This window comes from Echinococcus granulosus (genome assembly GCF_000524195.1).
Source record: "Echinococcus granulosus chromosome Unknown EG_S00013, whole genome shotgun sequence".
Classification (NCBI taxonomy): Eukaryota; Metazoa; Platyhelminthes; class Cestoda; order Cyclophyllidea; family Taeniidae; genus Echinococcus; species Echinococcus granulosus.
This window is the reverse complement of record NW_020170393.1, coordinates 440,590-459,280: the sequence shown is the minus strand read 5'-3', so window position 1 is coordinate 459,280 and position 18,691 is coordinate 440,590. Positions and strand designations below refer to the sequence as shown.

Genomic DNA, 18,691 nt, shown 5'->3' with positions numbered 1-18,691 from the left:
TGAAGCAAACATCTTTTAATGCCAAAGAGATTCCCTTAGTCTCATAGGGACGCGATAAAGTGTGCCTCCTCTAGGGGTTATAATTACCGGCTACCTTTACTAATGTAAACACTCCAGATAAGCAGGAATTTCCTACAATCGTAAATTGTCACAATGGTTACATCAAAGTGTGGTAAATAAATCATAGCTCTTGAATGAAACGAATGTGTATCCATGTCGCGATACTGGGATAACACACTCTCTCTCTGGAATGGATTAATTTACTGATCCTAGATCGCTATCCACTCCGATGTTGACACCGACTTCACTCCCTAACCAAAGGTCACGTTCAACCGCACCGCTGTTTTTCTAGCAGTGCAGCACTCACTGAACACACGACGACTTTTACCCGCTTGAAAGTCCAACCGTGAACCTGTCGTGAATGGGCAAGTAAGGTGAGTACACTCATGTATGCACGCAAGATACTCACACAATGTGTAGCTGTGAGAACACTTGGTCTTGTTAGCGGCTTGACGATGGAGAACAGGAGTGATACTGAGGAGAGAGGGCAGACGGAATCCACTGAGACAGCAACAGTTCCAGCACCGGCGTCCGTACCGACAGCTCCGAAGTTGACAATGGAGATGCATACGGGCGTGGCGATTGCGGCTAGGCTACATCAGGGTACCCGTAGCCTCGGTCCCACGCTGTTGGAGAGGGCACAGGGTGGTAAAGCCGTTGAGGCTGACAACTTGGCGAAGAGACGCATCCGCCCAGAGTGAAGCCTGATCAACCCTTCGGCTGATTGATGTGTATCACCTAGCTGATGTGGAGGTACTCTAATATTCTATTTTAATGAGTGTGTCTATCTTTGATCTCTTTTCTATTCCCTACTTATCTTTAATCTTAGGTTAGTAGTTCCTTAGTAAAATAAGTGTCATTATTTGAATATGGTCAGGGTGAAAATCATACTGCAGTTTTCCGCACAATGGTGGCCCCGCATAACAGTCATGAGGCATATCGAAACTAGTCCAAGCCGTAAGAACGGTGATTAGCTATGCAATGACCAGTTTATCGTTCTCCGGTTGGATTGCGGCTAACAAATAAAGCCGGGGGCAAGAAACGCATAGTTAGTAAACAAACCATCAAACATTAGTGCGAGATGAGCGATAGAGTGAAACAGTAGGTACTCGATTAATCGGTGGTTTTAGTCGCAATAAAGTATACGAAGACGTGGATAGCTACCGCCCAAAGAGAGAGCCTGTAGTCCTAATGACTGGTATGGCAGATGAAATTCGTTCCCTCATGTTTTGCCAGCTAATCAGCTCTGGCAAAGTTTATGCGACTGAAGAGGAACAATTTTCTGCAACAAAAACAGTGGATGTACAAGCTGGCATTAAAAAACCTCCCACTTAGGAAGATCGGACAACGCAGTAATAAACAGAGTCGCGGCCCTCCAATCCAATGGCGGCCTCTCATGCAAAAAAAGGCCAAGCATGTGTTTAATGGAAATCTGCATTTGATGCGATTAATAGAGGGGCAGTAATTTTGACGTTGACTGCGCCAGTGAAAACTCCTGAGAGAGAGAGAGAGAGAAAGGGAGGGAGAGGCTGAGGCGCGTGGGGAAAAATGTGGACGGAGTCTTGCTGATTTAGGTGGGGCAAAATTTGTCAGCAGCAGCGAGCAAGTCCAATTCCATGGGTCAGCATTAGCCTTACCTCAGCTTGCGTCCTCACGTGACTCCATTTTGGGCTTGAAACAGCGCGCTCCACGCAACAACAACAACAATGGCGATTTCGGTTTTAGAAAGGCCTGCACTAAGCAAGAGTATGCACCAGACAATCGAAAGCTTGATACTTTGCATCAAAATCAAGAATGATGCATCAACTCTCAAGCCTAGTGCCTAAGACAATCAGCGACCAAGCACCAATGTTGACATCAGACATTGCAGCCGTGTTTAGGGCCTGGCACAACACAACACATCAGTGGATTGGGTGGTGCACACTTCAAATCTTGGCATAAAAATGCCCGAGAACAAAGTGCGACAACTTTTTTGCGCCGCAAGACAGTTGGCAGTCTGAGAGAGCGCCAACTTAAAAAGCACTTATATCACCGAGTTGTGCACCGGATACAGATAAAAAAAACTTTATGAAATGAACTGTGTGACCGCTCTGGAAACAACGGGGGTAAAACATGGATCCGGTGAAAATTGGAAGCCGTGCTTAGGAGGAGCGCAAATGGCCAATTGTTTTACTGATAGAAAACAAATCCCGATTTATTTGCAAAAATTCAGACGGGATATACTCACCAACTTAAGGGCATCCCAAGTATGTCTACTTTGAGAAGAAACAAAGTTATTCCCGTCACAACCCCTAATGGAGGAAGACGAAACGAGGAGAGGTAATGGCACTCATTCGTGTATTTGTATCATCATCGTTGTTAATAATATCAATAGTAGTAATAATATCGTTAATGTTAGGGTTATGTATGTGTGTGTTTGTATGTATATCGTGTCTTCTGTATATATATTAGAATGCAACATTAGTTTGTAGTATATGTATTTACAGATGGGAGCCAAAGTAGACAGGGTTGAGGAGAGGGTGTAATTTATGGATGCCGGTGGGTGGGTGGTCCGCCTAGAAAGAGCGAAAGAGAAGGGGAGAAAAGGATGGAAGTGAAAAAAATCCATGGCGTTTCGCAGTGTCAAGTCATTGGGAGTAATTTGGTATCAGCGTCATCGGCAGCGAGTGAATACACTCACGCTTGCAAGGAAATAAAGCTGGTGGATGAGTGACGGCGTGGCAGTAGAGGATGACGATTTCACCCCCTGAAAGACACACACGGGGCGGGTGAAGGCTCAACCCTACACGGGTCCCCCACCACCAATCGCCCTGCACCCACCACCCCCAGCACCACTGCTACCGTTGGAGCGAAGGGAGCAAATCTCGCGCATAAGGGGCGAGAGGCCCTCGAGGGAGACAAGTTTGGCAAACTCCGTCATGCGGATCTCTAGGGAGCGCAAATCTATGAAGGCAAGGTGAAGGCGAGCGAAGAGCTCGGTGGCCTGGCGCAGGTGCTTGGGGCCCGCACGCCACCGAATGTAGGTCCAAAGGAAGACGAGGTAAACGCGCTTCGAGGACACCACCACCGACTGCAACTCGTCCGATAGCGAGTCATCGGAAAAGAGCTTAATCGCTAACAGCGTCATTCGTAGGATGTCGTCCTCCCCAGTTAACTCCTCCAAGTGGTTGAAGGCTGCCAACGTGTTCGCCTGATGCATGAAAGGAGATTGATAGAATGCCAGATGGTCAGAGCGTGCACGTACACCTACACTAGCCATCGACTTCATTTTGGCACCGGTAGATAATCTGTAACAAATCTAAAATACACGCGTTTGTGCACATAGAGAGTGCCACTTTGGCGAGCTGAGGGGAAACCAGGTAACAAGACGGTCCTTCGCGACTTTGAACTTTATGCTTTAATTGTCCGCAGATCCTAGTAGACTCCCATATTACGATTGTTGCCGGGGTTACTAGCCTACCGGTTCAACTGCACTGTAAACAATAACGGCGACTTGTAGGTCTCTACGCGTTAATACAATCTTCTGGAAAAGCAAAGGAGACTAATCAGATCCAATTTCAAGGCGATTATTGCTCTTGAAGAGCTGCTTCTTCCGAAATACACTTTGATAAAGCCAATGCACGTGCCTTACGTACAAAGAACCCATTGGGGAGGAGCAAGGGAACTAAAAGAAGGTTAAGAGGACGTTCAACAGGTAAAATTTGGAAGCAGATGTCTGATGTGTTCCTAAATGCCTGATTTATTCTTCTGACGCTAACGGGGCACCAGCCCACACCAGTTGTCTACTTTATAGTGGAAGAGGCACGTATTGTGATGTCAAGAGGAAATCAACTACTTTTAGGCAGACCACAGTCGTCACGTCGGCTACCAGCCCGGAAACACAAACAGGTTACAAGTGTCCCTTTTTAGTTTGGGAGAAATGACTGAACGAAATCACCCTACGAACAAATTGTCCGAGCTTAGACCAATAGAATGGAGATAAATAATAGTCCCAGTGGGGGCAATCAAACCTAATTTTGTTTTTGAGCAACAGTTTTAGTATTGTTGTCAAATGAAAATCGAAAATCTAGACTGCAGCAGTAGACCTTTCTCCGAGACCCCGGCAGCGAACGAGTCAGACCCCAGGCTTCAAGCTGAATTTACAAATGAGCAACTTGTAGAGCTTAACTTCCTACATCAAACATCGAAGTGAACCGGGGAAGTACACTTCTTGTGCAAGTAGGCTACTTCAGTCAGAGTGGTTAAGGATGGTCTTCTGCGGTTAGACCTTGAAAGCACAGTAGAGCCAAACGCCAAGCCACGTACATAAATACACAATGGGGGAAAAATTGCCCCGTAGTCGGCTAGAAAGGCTAATGTGGATGAGTACTTGAGTAGTTTAAAGCTCCTGTAATAGAGCATCAGGTTTTGCCATTAATGCTAGTCCACAAGCGCCACGCCTGTAAAGGTCAGACTCCTGCACCAAGCAGACAGCTCAAAGGAGTTGCTGCTATGTCCAGACTGATTTGCTTCGCCGCATCTTCAGAGACGAATCAAGTGGTGCATTGGTGGTGGGAGTAAGCAAACCCCTCCGAAAATCGCGAATCTTAATTCCAATCTACAGAGACACTCAAAACAAAATAATAAGGAAATTGTGTCGACTTTTGGCCATCATTTCAACTTCAAGTACTACATCATTTCCGATAATGAGGCGAGACCAGATTTGAACGAATTAAAAACATTTGTATTCGACAAATAAACATAAATATATCTGATTGAGTCATACGAACAAATGATACCTCTTCAAATTGAGATTCACTCGGCTTGGGAACCTGGCAAAACTGAAAATGGCAACACAATGACAAAGGCAGGAATACTGCAAATGATTTGCCTAGTGTTCTGACTAAGGCATCCAAGCTGCCAACCTTTCTGCCCACCACACCTTCAAAGATGACTCAAGCAGCATAGATGAGCCGAAAGACAATAAGGGGATCAAAGGTGCACTCACCTTATAGAGCTCAAAGTCCTCCCTCAGACTGGTGGCAGCAGCAGCAGCAGAGGCAGCATGACGATGTTTGCCGGAAAGGAAGGCAGAAAAGGCCTTTTCATCGCTGACCACGGAGGGTGCTAGGTCGTCCAACATGGAGACCGTAACGGTGGTGAGGCTTCCGTCTGCCTGCTTCACAGGATAGCGCAACTTCCTAATTTCACGCTCAAAGAAGAAGGAGGAGTAGAGCACTATCATCCCGTAGATATTTGCCTGCGATAAAGAATAATTAAGTTGGTACACTTGCCTGCCACAAACCCACCCATAGAAACAAAAATTGCACGTTTTGGCTTCAATTCATCAAGACTAAAAAGATTTTCATTAGTAGACTGCAAAAATTAGTTGTCACCACGATCTAACAGTTACAAATGTTGACGTCAATCACTGATCACACTTATCTAATAAGGCATTAGTGGTATATGCTGAGCAAAAAAAAAATTATCCCGATTATGCAATTATGCATTGATTTCGTGTGCTAAACTACGAGTAAGATACTACCTGATCCTCCGGATTACCTCTACTGGTTGCGTTATTCGTCGTTGTTTCTCAGATGATCCAAATGAATAGGCATTAGCACCGGCCTTTCCTTTGATCGCTCAAAATTAAAATTTAGCCGTGTGAAATTAGATACTAATAATTACCGAGAAATTGGAGCAATCACTTCCTACAATGAAAACAACTTGAGGATTCGCCAGCCTAGTAACCCAACTCTGGAGCCGAGAGAAAAACTGAACCGCAAAGTTTGAAATACTAATTGAGGGAGACGAAAACTGTCGAATATGTGTCGCATATCCAAAAAACGCCTTGAGAAAAAAACTAAATGTCGCCTCCTGTGATAGTTCATAGAGGGTCAGATCATATAGAAGCCATAGTTCTACTACAGCAGGGCCAAAAAATGACTCAAATTCCCCTACAGTGGCAAATAAATAATCATGAGTAGCACATATTACACTTCAATCCCAAGAAGTTTAACAGGGATAGGGGAAAGTAGGAGGTAGCACGCCTACTCTCAGAAGACCCAGTTGAGCAGGTTTGCCGATTTCATTGAAGTAAGGGAGCATCTTGACCACACGTATGATGCGTCGAATGCAGGTGTCCATACGGTTGTACTCCTGTTCCAGAGTCTCCGCCGCATGAGTGTCCAACGGCTCTTCAGGCGAGAAGGGCTCACGGATACGCTGCACACACTCCGTAAGACACGTGAAGAGCCGCTCGTCTGGACGCTCCAACTCCAGTCCACCCGCCTCCGCAGCCACAACTGCTGAGGAAGAGGAGGAGGAGGAGGAGTTCAGTAGGCGACGGTGCTGCCGCAACAAAGCCCGACGACAGGTGCTGTGATAACAAAGGCTCTGGAAGTCACGGTAACGACACTGCCGTGGCCGCAGCAAACCCGAGCACCCTGTAGCCGTCGGTGTAGCGGCCGCTGAGTAGGGGCTCTGCACAAGCGCAACATGGGAGTTATCAGGAAAAGCTAGTGAGGTATCACTGAGTGAAATTTTACATCGCAGTTTTCGTCTGCATCCATCTAGCATTCGTTGGCACTTTATTAATGTGAAGAAAACATTAGAAGCCCCAAAAGTTAAACAACTTTTGAAAATCCGCGCAAATTTTGAACCCGACCAAAGATGCTCTTATTTCCGTTACTTTTCGGCCAACTAGCTTCGTATTTGTCTTATGTTGCATGTTATAACCTTCTTACAAGTGGGAGTTGCAACGATAAATAGAAAAGAATTAAGATTAAGCAGTTTTAGCTAATATTGTGGAAATGAACAAAGAGCTGTACCCGCTTACCTTCACGACGTGAATAAAGGCTCCGTAATAAGACCGACTTGAATAAAAAGCAGGTGAGAATCAGTTGTAAATAATACAATTTTAAAAGGAATTTTCTATGCTTCAAGATGATCAATGATTCCTCATCTCTTAACATCTTCCCAGGCGTAAAGACCAGTTTCGTGAAGAATTAGATGCCGCGAATTGATGTGAAATTGTAACAAAACAACCCTCCCCCAATCTATTAAAGAACACAGGTTTGCCAAATTAACCGGATAGCGATCGCTCCTAGCAGCGCAAGTAACGCGACATAGGAAAAAGCGAGAAAGGACTACTTATGGTTAATATAAATCCCAGAAATTTTCATCTGCGAACCAGAGCCAATTAAGGTGACCAATCACAGGTGTGGATGAAAAGGAAAAGAGATGGTGAAAGTGACAAATCACCTACAAGGTGAGAGCAGCGTTCGTGATGTGACAACAGGCACTGCGATTGCATCCACAGATAACGCGCACGGGGCAGAGAGGCAAAAAGGGGTCGGTGCAGCAATTCAGCGGTATCAACGCCGACTTTGCGTGAGCTGCTGCCACTACTTTCCGCATCCCCAACGAATCACAAACTTTGAAGAGAAAGACGATGGTACTCCTATATCTGATCAACCCAAAGTTGGGCAGGAGAAAGGAGTGCACGCAAACTATGGCCCTCCTCCCTCCCCTCCTGAGAGATATTCTACCCTGATTGAGCTACCCCTTCCTCCTTCCTCATCTACTTTCTCTCAATAGAAAAAGGCCAGACCAAAATATACCACCGTCATCGCTTTGCAAGTCACGACAGAATAGGGAAAGCGACACCTACTTCGATAGATTTGGCGGTCTCGGAGGGTGTTGAGGAGAGTCGAGGCGGTGGAAGATGAGGCAGAGAATGAGGTTGCTGCTGTTGTTGCTGCCAGGCGGTCGGTCGAGGAAGTCTGGCATCGAGGAAGGGGACAGCAGCAGCTGCAGCGGCAGCCGCAGCGGCGGCAGCAGCTGCAGCAGCGGAGCTCACTTCGGGCAGGAAGGGCGCCTCGGGAGGTGCAAACTGACCCGAAGGTGGAGGTTGTGGTGGCAGACGGTGGTGTGAGGCGGGATGATCGAAGGTATCGGCACCAGTGGTGCCAGCGCTCGTCCGGCCAGTGTTTGAAGCCATGGCTAGGTGGAACTTCATTGCAGCAGCGGCGGCCGCCTGGGGATCGGACAGCCCGCTCAGCGACATGAACTGACCCTGTCCGGCGCAGGAACCCGCCATGTCGGTGATTAGCTTCAGTGAGAGTATTGAAAACACAGCATCAGCCTCTCACCTCCAATCGACTCAAGTTGCTTTCACCTCGGGAAAAGACAACTTACGCCACACGTTGATTCACAACTTCGTGTGGGTAAGAATATGAATCGATTGAGCTAATTCAAATACAGTGTCGGGTGTCATAAGGTGAATCCCCCTTGATTCCATCCAGGAAACAAAATGATGTCCGAAACATGAGTCCAGCTGACAACATCGTAGTGGCCCACAACTTACGCTAAAGTGTCGATTCGTTTCGAACAAGTCAAAAAAGCCAAGCAATAAAACCTTGTGTTCTTCCTTAAAATTCAACCAGAACATAGGAAGTCAAGTTTGCCGGATAAATAAAAGTTCCCGATGCACGACTTTTTCCCTCATGCATAAAGTTATCACGAATGAAGCAGAATTAAAATTGCACGTCATTGGTAGGGCAGCAGCAGCAAGGACACACAGTTTGGGTAATTTCCTGTCCATTTGGTTTGGCCGGAGATGAGAATGGCTTATGGAGGGGGAAGGGGAACTAGAAGCCCCAACATATTTTAGACACACGTGCCTGGGGGTACCGCTTGCTGCAAAGGGGAGGAATGAATGGTACAGCAGATCAGATTAGTCAGTCAAGCATGGAATTGCAATCTAAGTTCGCAGCAAACAGCGAGTAAATTATGGCCCTGTTGACATTTATTGAAGCTAGTGAAATTCACAAATGTAAAGCCGTTGGTATTCAGAAAAGAAACAGTCGGGTAAGTTTAATTTGCCTTTCTTATTAATGATAACCCTCGCACATAAGTACAAGTCGAGCTGCGCTTTGCACAGAAAAAAACGAGTGCTCTGTCAGGTTCCCAAAAACTTATGCCATCAGTTCTTAAATTCTTCAGACACTATGCAACAACTTGTTGCCAAGTCAAAAACGTTTATAAGAACGGTGAATAAGGACTTGAGGACAACGAAAGAAGGAGTGAGAATGAAAGAACTAGCGTTTCCACGTGCTGCTAGCACGAGATCAAGCCTTCAAGGTAGTAGAATAAGCGCTCAACAGCTCAACAATTGAAAAAGTTGTTTATAAAATGGATAGGGAGACGTGGCATCAATATGAATGCAAAAAGGATCATCACACCAAACAATAAGCTGGAGGCCCACCCACAGCAGTGTCTTGATTAGGGATTTGTGCCATCAAAAGAACCTACCGCACGCACACACACACACACACACACACACACACACACACACACACACACACACACACACACACACACACACACACACACACACACACACACACACACACATGCACACACACACAAAGGCACACACCGGACTAAGGCAATCTCAAACGTGAGCGCGTCCTTCCAAGCACAAAAGCCCCCAGTAGATTAAAAAGACAGTAGTTAGGGCTTACACAGCCTTGAAATCATTTGACAGTGACAGCAGAACTTGAACCACACACACTTACCACTCATCAGGCAGGCCAAGTGGCAAGCACATCAAAGGTGGGGCGTATTAGGCGCAAATTACTGGTATGGTGGAGTGAGCTGAGCGGTAGCATGGAAAGCGGGAGGCATCACCAACAGTCAGGCAAATGCTGGGCACGTGTGTGCAACTACATTCCAGATGTTAGGGTCGGAAAAACGATAACAGCGGCGGCAGTGGTGGTTGCGTTACAGGCTACCCATAATGTGAGTGGCGGTGGTGGTGCTGGTGGTGGAGGTGTGTCGAAGCTATGCACTTCAGAGCTATGTGAATACGAGCGTGTGTGTACGCGTGTGCATGCCAGCAGAGCGGTTGACGTGACTTACTGGCAACACATAGCAGCTGTACACACGCCTCTCCACGAACATGGAGATAGCACACATAGCTAGTTGGATGCATGCCTCTAAGCACAGAAATTTCCATGTGCCAACCACCCCAACCAACGCGATCCCAGGTGGGAGCAACAGACAAAGCGAATCATACGCCCCAACTACGGCAACGACCTCAGCCCACAAAGGGCTACTCGTTTGAAGAAAGCATCAGGCAAAGCCACCGATAGTGGTGCATCTGCCATAAAAGAAATTGATCTGGCCCATTAGAATAAACAGTGGTTCATATATTTAGGGATATTAAATTAGTAAACGGTGGCATGCCCGTATAACCAAGGAGTTGACCGATATATGTCTGAAGAATCCATCACCACCATTTTACAGGAAGTACCCCAACAAGATAAGAAAACTACACCAAACAGTGGGATCTGCACACCTTAATACCGTAGAAACCACTCCAAATGAAATTTACCGCACCATTTCAACCGATAGACGCTGAAAGCATAGTGGTGGAAGTAAAGCGTGATTACTGATTTAGGCATATCGCGACACACTGTTGAAGAAAAAAGTTAGTTAACCAGATTGTTTGTGAAAAGGTGTCTGCCTGCCGCCTTGAAATATTGAGAGGAAAAGAACAAAGCCACAAATGCAGGTTACTTACTGAGCCATGGCAATCACACAGTGTACCAGCCACGAAGCGTAACAATTGAGCCCATTGGACACAAAACGATGAAGATGTTCACGCACTTAGTGGAGCTTAAAATTGGAACGACGACATTGCTAATGCAAAATCAAGCGGGAACGAGGACGGAACGCAAAAAGTTGATCTGCATAGGTATTGCGGGAGGGGAGGGGCATTGAGGTGTAACGAAGTAGCAACTGCCAATTTGAATAATTTAGATAAGTCCCTACAACGGCTGAAGAATCAAAATTCCGCTCAATCAGACAGGTCTCCTTGTTGTAAAGCCCTTTCAGGGGATACATTATGCTAGCATAATTACCGATCTTAGGGAAAAAAGGTTGAAATCCAGAAATTATATTAACCATAGCAGGAGGTAATGCTAACAGAGTTTACGCAAAACAACGTCCAAACGCCCTGCTTCAAAGAGTATAAAGACACGCCGCTCTAAGATTAAAATGAGGAAACAGAAAAGTGGATCATGCCTAAGAAGACTGAGGCTAGCAAGCACAAGAGCTCCATTTGAATCTCAAAAGAAGAAATTATACCACAAGAAGTTGATGAGTATGAAGTCAAACAACAACAAAGACCCGCGCATATCATTAGCCACTCATTCAGTTGCCCTTGATGAACGTGAATAATCCTTTCTAAAACAAAACAGAGCGCCAAAGTGGTGCAGATCTAGCTGGGTAATTAACAAGCCAGTTGATGTAGACACTCGAACGAGTCATGTGTCAAAGACACGAGACTACCACAAGTTGCTCTGCCGTTGCTATTCCTGCGGCAGGCATAGTAAAAGACAGAGTAACAAATAATAGCCTCCACTGGAACTCATTTCAGCAAATAGAGCTGCGCAGTTTCAATTTGGGCACTACTCATATCAAACCCTTGGTACTGAAAGAAACTAAAAATACTGTGGTATTTTAGCATTGTGGCGCAGTGGAACCCGGAACCAGGGCCATAAACGCCTGCACTATTGCCAAGTCAGTTTTAGCAGTCGCAAGAGCGAGTCGTCAACCGCAAAAAACAAGGCATCAAGGAAGGAGAGCGGAGACATAAGTCAAGTAATAAAGATGTCAAGCGCAAGGAGAGAGGAGGTGGGTGTGTAGGTAGTTGAACGAGAGGCAGGCGAGAGTCAAGTGAGAGAGAGCACTTAATGGTCGTAAAAGCGGAACTAAAATCGCTGATCATAAAACCGGAACTGGCATTATGGGCAGCAACAGTGAGGAAGGAAGGAAGAAGGGAGTGTTTGATAAGGGTGGAAGCAGGGAAAAAGCGGATAAGGCGAGCCGGATAGGAATGAAATATTTGGTATGGAGCAGAAACAGAGTAGTCAAAACGTTGCCTTAAGCCATTTCCACAGATCGTGAAGCCTCGGTATGAGGGGAACAGTTCTTTCGAACAACAATTTCACAATGGGGAAACAGACTAATGGAAAAAACATCCAAAAAAGCTGTAACAGGCACGAAATAGCAAACTCAGTTCCTGCAGTTTACTTCAGAGAATACGAACAACCAACCTGAAAACTGACTGATCAAAACACTTCAAAAGAGCAAATTGACATTAACTACATGTTATAATCGTAAAATGAGACTGATAACCAGTTTGCAAGGTGAGGGGCACAAAACGTTAAAAGCTGAGACGATAGCAATCGTCTTGTGAGTAACCCGAAACATGATCCTAGTAGCACAATCAACTTTCATTACCCAAAATATGCGTTAAAGCGGAAGGCACTATCTAGAGAAGGTAGGGCGACTCAATAGCAAATGGTCTCAACAGAAAATATTTTGTTGGGGACAGAGGAGGTAACGCAGAGAAAGAAAAAGATGACACACGTATACACATGAAAACGGTGTGAACTCATAAGGACACGAGCACTACACAGACACACACACACACACACACAATCCGAGGTCACACGCGCACAAGCGGATTCGTAAGAACGCGCTACGCCATTCAAGAACAGCAGCCATACCAACGCCAGTAACGCACTGACAGCACAATTTGAACGTGTATCTACACGAAAATGAGAGAGGAATGAGAAGTGAATGAATACGACAATGTTATTTGAACTGTAAATCAAAAGCCCCCCCCCAATGAAGGCGGTATGTGCGAACGGTAAACAAGTGTTTATCGAGATTCACAACGAGAATTACTTCGAGGCGAGTTTAGCCAGACAAAATTCGGCCCTATTTGTGCACAGTAAATGGGTAGAATATCGGCCATGCTGGATGCAGTTTAGGGCTGCCGATGTCCACTCGCCTTACAAATAGCGCATTAGGGAGGGGGAAGGAGGAGTGCATTGTTCCACTTTGACTGAGTCATACAACGTGAATGCACACTGTCAATACAGATGCTCGTAGTCCTTACTATTTTACAACGTCGTGCGTTGATAGGCAGATCCACTAAGCGATCGAGAGGCGCCTAGGCAGATGCTTAGTAACAGACAGTTCGAGGCAGTGGGTAAAAAACTGCTGAAGAAAGAGGAGAGTGATGAAAACAAAGTGACTGTAAGAAAAGTAGCCCCAATGACGAAGTGAAGAGCCAAAGCAGGCAAGTAGAAACACGATAGCACGCACACACGCACTTCACGAGGTCGCGTCCTCACAGCAATGGGCGTACACCTCTAAGGTCTGTGCGTACGAGGTCATCCTCACACCCTGTGCTGTGTACTCGGGTAGATGTGTACCTCACCCTGCACGACCTCGGGGTTCAACAGAACACAGCGGTGCACGCCAGCGTGCACATGCGCAAGGCAAGTGTAGCGTCCACGGGTCGATGCGGTAGTCTGTAGGCGCTTGCACCTTCACCATTCGCCTTACTGCCTTTCACAAGAGCCTATACTCCAGTGGCCGCTATGCACATTTTGCATAAGACAAAAGGCCTTTCTACTTTAGCTGACACAACTAAGGATATGTTGAAGATTCAAGCTGCAAAACAAGATAAACACAAAGCCAAGTGCTTGAGGATAAGCATTTTAAAAGCGCAAATCACAAGAGATCGAGGGAGAAAAGACTAGCGCAAATGACCTGTGGGTAGGGGAGGGGCGTGAACATCTCCACATCTTTCAAACGAAGTTAATAAAGTAGTCAAAGCAAGAACGATTAACGCCAGTTTTCGGAGGGGAAGAGCGGTGAGTGTCGACTCGGTGACAGCGTGTGAAAAGCTAATTAGCTTGTAAGGGTGTTTTCAAGAGAGGATGGGGTGGGGTGAGGGAACACGCGCATGAGGGTGACAACCTACTACCGTCACCACCACTCCAAGTGAAAGGTAACTTTACCACAGCAAAAAAAAACAGGTTTTAAAATACGCTACTTTAAGTGGGCAAAATGCATAAAGAGGAAAGGTTGCTAGGCTGCAACTCACAGTGTTGAAAGTTCGTGAAGCCATGAAGTCGTGCGCATCAGTGGGGAAGTGTGAAGCGGACATACGAGGGCTCTGAAGGTGTTGTGAGTGGTGCAGAGTGGCAGATGAGGTGGCTGAGACAGGAAAGGCCCCGACAGCGCCCGTGGGGGTGGAGAAGGGGAGTAGACCCGGCGGTGCCGCTGAACCACCCCCACCTCCTCCGCCCCCACCACCACCTCCATCCCCATCATCGTTTGTCAGATGTTGCTTTCGGCGCTTCGGCTTTGCGCGCTGTTCCAACTTCTCGGGGGCTAAAAGGGGGGCAGTAATTAAGATGAATTAGTAGTTAACTTATGCGGAGAGTACTAATACCAACCAAAAAAGTTTAGAAGCAAAATCATAATTACACCAATTGGATACAAATACTTTAAGCTTTCGTATTTTACAGAAATTACGCTTTCTTTGTCATCTATACGGACGGATTTGTTGTACAACCCAAAGTACAAAGACAAATGAAGATGTCTGAAATACTTGATACATCGGGGCCGGGGGGGGCCTAAATAGGTACGAGAGAAGCCACAACTACTGCACCCCAAGGTGCGAAAGAGTAGAACAAAGAGCCAACCCACTTATCCCTCCTCCGAGTGAGGACTAAGTGGTGATTAGTGGTGCACACACGAAACCGATGGCTATAAAAATTTCCTTTAACACCCAAACAACAAAGACGCGAGAGAGCGCGCCTCATTAGTCAGTAGAGAAGCACCGAAGTAAGTTTATTTCGTTCATACCGAAAGGCACCGCTATCATGGAATTTTTGCTATAAAATCGCAGCATTTGGGAGAGTGAAAGGAAGAGCAGTCGGAAAATGGCCCCATCATTTTGACAAATGTTCCAACGCAAACACAGTTGACGGCTGTGAGAGACTGCCCTTTGGAAAGCATTTTCACATAAACTAGATGCAATTCTGCGCCGCAATCCCGTCTCGCTTCTGTCCGTGCCTCCTAAGGTTAGCCGTAAGGAGGGGATTTACAGCGCAGCACACACACACACACGCACAACAGATGTAAATGAATTACGGATGCTATTTGCCTTGAAAATGAAGGCAATGTCGGGTCTGCAGTTGAAACAAATGGTAGTGTTAAACATAAACAATAAAAATGGGGGTGTGATCATAAAAAGTGGTGTTTATTATTAATATAAATAAGTATTTATGCTGGTACGGGTGTACTTGATTTTGAAGGATCTTGTGGAGTCATCGAGGCGTCATGGTTGCACCGGCGTGACCTAAAATCTGCTTACTTTACACAAATCAAATGAAGGATAGAGAATCGAGCACGGTAAAATTTTGAGCAAAAGTACAGCGACTGTTGAGACACTTTAAAGGTGATTTGTGCACAAAGGCGAGATTTTGTGAACAGGATTTGGGTGTACTATTAGGGATTTGAAAGCGCAGCTAACCTAATGTGGTGTTGGGCTCAAGTAGAGGGTGGTTATAAGATGGTTCACCACATGATAACGCAAAGCCCTTACCAAAAAACCACCCGCGCCCATTGGAATAGGTTAGGTGATGATGGTGACGCAAGTTGGGCTAATGGCTGGTTCGCTCATTCCCTCTCTCTCACCCCACCAAGCCCACACAATAACAGCTGTAACACAGTTGTGGTTAGAATAAAGTTGAAGTGACGACAAGCTGTTTTACTTAATTGCTACGACAAATGCGCGTCTATTTTTTGTCTCAGGACAATCGAAATCCACTAAACACAACGGTCTGTTGGATATAGAGATGCAAAATTAGCCCGGAAAAGTTGAAGACGGCATCGAGCTAGTAAGGGGTAGTTAGGCGGGAGGAAGAAAGTCGCATGCAGTCGCTAGTATCGCAGACACACGTGTTCGGTAACTGAGTGAGGGAAACAGGCCCTCGCTCCTACTGCCTTCACAGGCTTGACCACATATGCACACAAAAATGTTTAATTTAAGCATTGTATTACATACACACACACACGTGGACACAGAACAAGAAGTACAGTCCTGTAGAGCATCGTGGCGACACGAGAAGTCAAATTGGAGCATACAGGTACGCAGCAGTCGGTTAGAAAGAAGGCTAGAAGGGGAAGTGGAAACAGTCCCTCTGTGATTAAAATCAGTGAGTGATGGCAGAAACGACAATCACATTCAATGACAATGGGATTGCACTACATCTATCGGAGACAACCAACTAGAGAGGTAGCCTGGTAGTTTTAAGGAGTTAAAAGTGAGCCGAAGACCGTACACTAATTAGAAGTGACTGCCTCACCTCTGCCTAAGCCCTATTTGCTAGAGGGGAAATCCATACACTAGTTAGTCAATCCTCCAACAGATGCTGTGGCAGATGGAGGCAGTGTTGAGTAAACAAGACATTAATAGGTCTGGGGGAGATGACGCTGTTCTCAGCAAACTTACACGCACATGTAACTTGGCTAAATATCTTTCCTAGGTAATGAAGGAGAACGAGTGGGAAGAGAGAGATAGTGGGAAAAGCTAAGAGGGCATCCGGAACGCTGGCCACCAAAAGCGCTGCATACATACACACACAAACCCGTACCGCGCATAACGCAACGCGATGGACGCACGCACACACGCACGCGGGCGTACATAGGCACACACAGTTTATAACATTTATAAATAATTTATGGGTTAACGAGGGGTCATAATGCCAATACTTTGAGATTAAATACACACACGCACGTACACACACGAGCCCATGTACCCCAGTACCTATGGTATCGATGGGTAATGAAACGCAGCGAGGTACGTCTTCACGCACCACCGCAACTTTTGAAGTTTAGGTAGCGGCTAACAATTTACAGAGATCTCGTAGGACTAAGGTGGATGCAAGTACAGATGGCAGTACTTGAGGGGGTAAATAAGTGACTATGGGGTGCAACTCCCAAGGTCGATAGGACAAACACCACGAGGGTGCGTACACGACACCGAGACTCGAGCAGCGATACCACTGCAGGAAATTTCGAGAGCAAGAGTCGAGAAGAATGAGACGCTTCATTCTAAACCTGTGTGAGTATTCAGTACTAGCGAAGAGCGGAAGCCGATGGTGATTTTTATGTGACAAGTGAGCCAAATGTTCAATCATCATTCCATGTAACAAAAGGTAGAGGCAACAGTGACTGCGAGACACGTTACAGGTAAATGGGTAATTTAGTCAGACCTCTTCAGACTTATGATAAAACAAGCACTACTGTAGTCAAAAAGTCTTTGGCAATGGGTAAATTAAATCAACAATTTATCGTAACGGAAAAGGTCCCCTACTGGGGGGACTGTTTGATGTCAATGTGGTTCCGGAGCACGTTATGAAAGCGCTTTATTGAAGCTTTTTTGAGGAATCACAGTGAGAGTCCTTTTAATTCTGTATTAAAAACTGAGGCAGAAGGGCTATCATGAACAGTTAGTACCAAAACATATGTTAATGCCCTTATAGTTAGCCGATTTAGCACAGAGAATAGCAGCCAAGTTAGTTTTCAAGGAAGTGTTACCGAAAATAAACGCTGAAAATGAAATAAAACAAGGTTCCTTGAACAATCAATTCAACTGATTATTACTAATACTGTGAACCAATTATTACACACGATGTTTAAGAGGTTCCAGAGGCATTAGAATTCCATTGAGACCAAAAGCGGTTGCAGTGAAGGCAAACTGACGAAACATTCTTGTTGACCGTACAACTTTACCGGAATGCCAAGGCAGACTCAAGATGAAAGGGTCAAAATTGAGTAGGCAACCTAACCAACCGAGGATGGAGAAAAGGCGGCGGTCGGGCCAGTAGCAGGAATGACTCACAAGTCAAGTGAAAGGGAAGGGAGCCATGCGCGTCTTAGCCGCTTGTGCCAGAAAGAACTTGAGACGCCGCCGCCTCCGCCGCCACTGCCACCGAACGCATAGGGGCTCAGGCATATACACACACACACACGTAGGTGCATGCATGGACTCAATAAAATCACACTACAACGACAACCTTTATTACGGTACTTAGCCGGCCACTCGCCTAACATCCCTCTCGCTCAGTCTGCCCACTTGGGATAGCAAGGGCTATTTGCAGTCCACTTTAACTAATCACACATCACGGTGTATGCAGACTAGACCAAGACAGACCAAATTACCGTTTTGGCTCTGGGATAGCCCAACTCAATCCAAAGGACCCAGGTGTATTCTAAATCGACTTCATAGGCGGGATAATTGGAGTTCTCAGGCGCCTGTGCCATTAAAAGCGGTACTAATTATTCGCCTTTTTTCTGTCTCAAAGGCAGAATCGAAGACCCGAAGCTAATTACAGCGCCAGACGGCCTACATGCAAGAGTGCTGGAGAGCACACGCACGCACAGCGCGAACCACCCAAAGCCTGGACTTTTGCAGACAAAGGGGACGTCACAAACATCTAGGCTGTTGAAAGGTGTGCGTCAGGTGGAACGAGTGGAACCAAAAAAAAAAAACAAGACAACCCAGTTGCCGACTTGTTGTCGTCACAGCAAATTAAATTGTGGCGCGGTGGGTAAAATTGGCAGTGACCACAATTGGTGTCGCTTAGCCTTACACCAAAAGTTCATCAACTCTGACCCGTTAAAGCCAAGTGATTTTCAATGGGAAACAAAAGAAGGCATTGGGACACGTCAACTACCATGTTTTGATAGAAAAGTCGACCACCACAGCCCA

General features: G+C 46.0%; 2 protein-coding genes across 2 annotated transcripts in view; one reads left to right on the top strand and one right to left on the bottom strand. All coding sequences in view use genetic code 11, as the record gives it.

The window, feature by feature from the left end:
• Window positions 1–446: 446 nt before the first annotated feature.
• EGR_02759 (hypothetical protein) lies at window positions 447–761 on the top strand (the record flags this gene model as incomplete). The annotated part of the gene is made up of 1 exon (XM_024492008.1): window positions 447–761. The coding sequence occupies one exon, from the start codon at window positions 447–449 to the stop codon at window positions 759–761; it is 315 nt and encodes a 104-aa protein (XP_024353502.1).
• A 273-nt stretch (window positions 762–1,034) lies between these two features.
• Window positions 1,035–18,691, bottom strand: part of EGR_02758 (Afadin) — a gene marked incomplete at both ends in the record, with an annotated part of 56,209 nt that continues 38,552 nt past the window's right edge. The window contains 6 exons of the mRNA XM_024492007.1: window positions 1,035–1,075; window positions 2,881–3,250; window positions 5,048–5,299; window positions 6,094–6,522; window positions 7,712–8,152; window positions 14,012–14,301. Of these exons, the coding sequence (XP_024353501.1) occupies window positions 1,035–1,075; window positions 2,881–3,250; window positions 5,048–5,299; window positions 6,094–6,522; window positions 7,712–8,152; window positions 14,012–14,301 (1,823 nt within the window). The remainder of the gene's footprint in view (window positions 1,076–2,880; window positions 3,251–5,047; window positions 5,300–6,093; window positions 6,523–7,711; window positions 8,153–14,011; window positions 14,302–18,691) is intronic.